This window comes from Nicotiana tomentosiformis, chromosome 9 (assembly GCF_000390325.3).
Source record: "Nicotiana tomentosiformis chromosome 9, ASM39032v3, whole genome shotgun sequence".
NCBI lineage: Eukaryota > Viridiplantae > Streptophyta > Magnoliopsida > Solanales > Solanaceae > Nicotiana > Nicotiana tomentosiformis.
This window is the reverse complement of record NC_090820.1, coordinates 52135782-52139226: the sequence shown is the minus strand read 5'-3', so window position 1 is coordinate 52139226 and position 3445 is coordinate 52135782. Positions and strand designations below refer to the sequence as shown.

At 39.7% G+C, this 3445-nt stretch overlaps 1 protein-coding gene across 1 annotated transcript; it reads left to right on the top strand.

Moving 5' to 3' along the window:
- Positions 1-867: 867 nt before the first annotated feature.
- Positions 868-1293, top strand: LOC138898773 (uncharacterized). Its single transcript, XM_070184870.1, has one exon. The coding sequence runs from the start codon at positions 868-870 to the stop codon at positions 1291-1293; it is 426 nt and encodes a 141-aa protein (XP_070040971.1).
- Positions 1294-3445: the final 2152 nt, after the last annotated feature.

Sequence of the window (3445 nt, the reverse complement as noted above, 5' to 3'; positions counted from 1 at the left end):
GATATGCGATCTCAGAATGGACCGCAAAACGACATTAAAAAATTCAACCATTTTTTTGCTAAACTCTACGATGGGTATGCGGCCCGCAGAATGGATCTGCGGTCGCAAATCTAACCGTATAACTGGCCCTTCATCAAAAAATATTTCAACAATACCTCGATGCGTTCTTCAACCTAAAAAGTCTGTAACTAGTACATCTGTACACATCACCCTACCTCGGCAACAAAAAACTTGAATCCCTTGACGAAATATTATGGGGCCTTACACTACTAGGCCAAGACGCAATGGCCGTTGAAGTACAACCTCCATGGAAAATGTACTTTGATGGTGCTTCACATCACAGAGGAGTTGGTGCTGGTGTAGTATTTGTCACTTCTCAAGGGGAGGTTCTACCCTACTCCTTTAGGTTGACACAATTATGCTCCAACAATGTTGTTGAATATCAAGCACTAATACTTGGGCTTGAAATGGTTGTCAATATGAAGCAGTTGTAATTGCAAGTTTTTGGTGATTTGTAGTTAGTGGTCCACCAACTTTCAGGTAGTTATGAGGTCAAGAAACCTGAACTACACCGTTATCATAATTATGCTAAAATAATTAATGGGATGGGTTGGTGATGTGACTATTCAACATGTACCTAGGAAAGAAAACAAGAAGGCCGATACTTTAGCTGCCCTAGCTTCATCGTTAACCGTGCCTGATCAAGCGCAAGTTACTATCTACCAAAAATGGGTAGTACCACCACCAAATGAGGGTGAAAGTGAAGACAATGAACTCGAGCATCTTGTCGTTGTTTCTGAAGCTGAGAAGGAAGAATGCTGACAACCCATTATCGACTACTTGAGTTATAGGATACTCCCAGAAAATATGAGGAGAAGGGCTGAAATTTGTCGTCGTGCACCTCGCTTCATTTACTACAAAGATACTCTATATAGAAGATCATTTGAGGGAGTACTCTTGCGATGCTTAGGGGAAGATGAAGCACTTCAAGCTTTGCAAGAAGTACATTCTGGGGTATGTGGATCACATCAGTCTAGACCAAAGCTCCACTTCCGTATAAAAAAGATGGGATATTTTTGGCCAACGATGGTAAAAGATTGCTTGGACTACGCTCGAAGATGCAAGGCATTCCAATTCCATGCAAATTTTATTCACCAGCCTCCTGAAGTGTTACATCCGACTGTTGCATCATGGCCATTTGACTCTTGGGGACTGGATGTTGTTGGACCACTGCAAAAATCCTCTGGTGGGAATTTATACATCTTGGCTGCAACTGACTACTTCTCGGAATAGGCAGAAGTTGTTGCTCTTAAAGAAGTAAAAAAGAAAAATGTTGCAAGTTTCATCCGAGTAAACATAATCTATCACTTTGGCATTCCTCGTTATATAATAACGGATAATGGAAAGTTATTCTACAATAGGTTGATGAACAAGATTTGTGATCTCTTTGGGTTCAAGCAACATAACTCTTCTATGTACAATGCTTCCGCCAATGTCTAGATGAGGCATTCAACAAACCTCTATGCAACTTGTTAAAGAAAATTGTTTCCAAATCCAAACGTGATTGGCATGACCGTATGGAAGAAGCTCTATGGTCATACATGACAACTCACCACACACCAACACAAGCGACCCCTTTTTCACTTATCTATGGAGTCGAAGCCATTTTCCACTTGAGCGTCAAATACCTTCATTACGATTATCTATTCAAGAAGGTATCACTGATGAAGAAAATGCTCGACTTCGACTAGCAGAGTTGGAGGCTCTTGATGAAAAGAGGTTGAAGCTCAATAGAGTCTTGAATGTTATCAGGCTCGATTGTCTCGCCCTTTCAATAAAAGAGTTCGCCCAAGATCCTTTCAAGTAGGTGATCAAGTCCTTTCCATACGAAGACCCATTATTACTTCCCATAAACTTGTAAGGAAGTTCACTTCAAAATGGGATGGGCCATATGTCGTGCAACAAGCTTATTCAGGTGGAGCCTACAAGTTGGTTGATGCAGATGGCATGAGAATCGGCCCTATCAATGGCAAGTTTTTGAAGAAGTATTATCCTTGAAGTTGCAACGCTCCTGGACTCACGAGCCTAAACTGCATGTCATGAAACTCTTCAAATTTGAGCAAAATCTTCAGGTTGCAAAGCTCCTCAAAATACGAGCTTAAATTGCAAATCGCTACGCTCCTTGATGTAGGAGCCTAAACTTCATGTTCCTACACTCCTGGCCCGTATGAGTCTAAATTGTGTATGGCCCACCCAAAAAAAAAGTCCGCTGGACTAAAAACCTCGAAAGAGGCGGCCTGGGCAAAAGTTAGGACATAAGAAAAAAAAATGTAATCACCTATTCTGAACTACGGTGTGACTTGATCCTCTTCACCTAGGTACATAGGCAACTTAGAGTTTCATTCTGAGTTTAAAATATACATATTATCCCAATCGTTATTTAAAGGAAGAATGATGGAATATAATCCATTTGATTGGAACTTAAAAATCGGGCTTACATGAACTTTGTGCCTTATCAAGGATTGGTGGTTCAATGGGGGCAAGCCTCCATAGAAAATTAGCATCTCCGATGGATGGATGTAGACTTTTAGTAGAAGGCCAAATCTTCAATTTGATGTCCTCAAGTTCGCCGGTCATCAAGTTGAATTATATAAGCCCTTCAAATCTTCAAGTATGTCTCTCTTCAAGTTAAATTTTTCAAGCCCGCCAAAATTTAAGTTGAAGTATTCAATCCCTCCAAGTTTTCATGTCCGTCGGTCTTCAATTTGAAGTCCTCAAACTCGCCGGTCTTCAAGTTGAATTATTTAAGCCCTACAAATCTTAAAGTTGAAGTTTAAAAGTCCACCGCTCTTCAAGTTGAAGCATCAAAGTCCCCCACATTTTCAAGTCCGTCAAATCTTCAAATTTGTTGGTCTTCAAGTTGAAATCTGCAAAGTCTGCCAAGTCTTCAAGTTGAAGTTTTCTAATTTCTCAATCTTAAGGTAGACGTTGAAGTCCCTATGCACCTTAAGTTAACCTCTTCGCGGGTTTGTCCTTAAAAGAAACTATAATTTTTTAATCTTGAGGTGGACGTTGAAGTCCCTTTCCACCTTAAGTTGACCTCTTCGTAGGTTTGTTCTTAAAAGAAACTATAATTTTCCAAGCTTAAGGTGGACGTTTAAGTACCTTTGCACCTTAAGTTGGCCTCTTCATGGATTTTATACTTCTATATATTATCATGGATTTGATACTTCTATATGCTTTCATGAATTTGATACTTCTATATGTTGTCATGGATTTGTCATTCCATGTATGCTGTCATGGATTTGCCCTTCCATATGCCGTCATAGATTTGTCCTCACATATGATGTTGAAGATTTGTCCTTCTATTTTTTGCCATATATTTTCCTTCTATGTGCATCTAACCTTGTTGACGAAGATATCTCCATTGCCTATAACAACAAAA

Coding starts and splice junctions, on each gene's coding strand:
- LOC138898773 (XM_070184870.1), top strand. CDS start 868: ATGAGGAGAAGGGCTGAAATTTGTCGTCGTGCACCTCGCTTCATTTAC.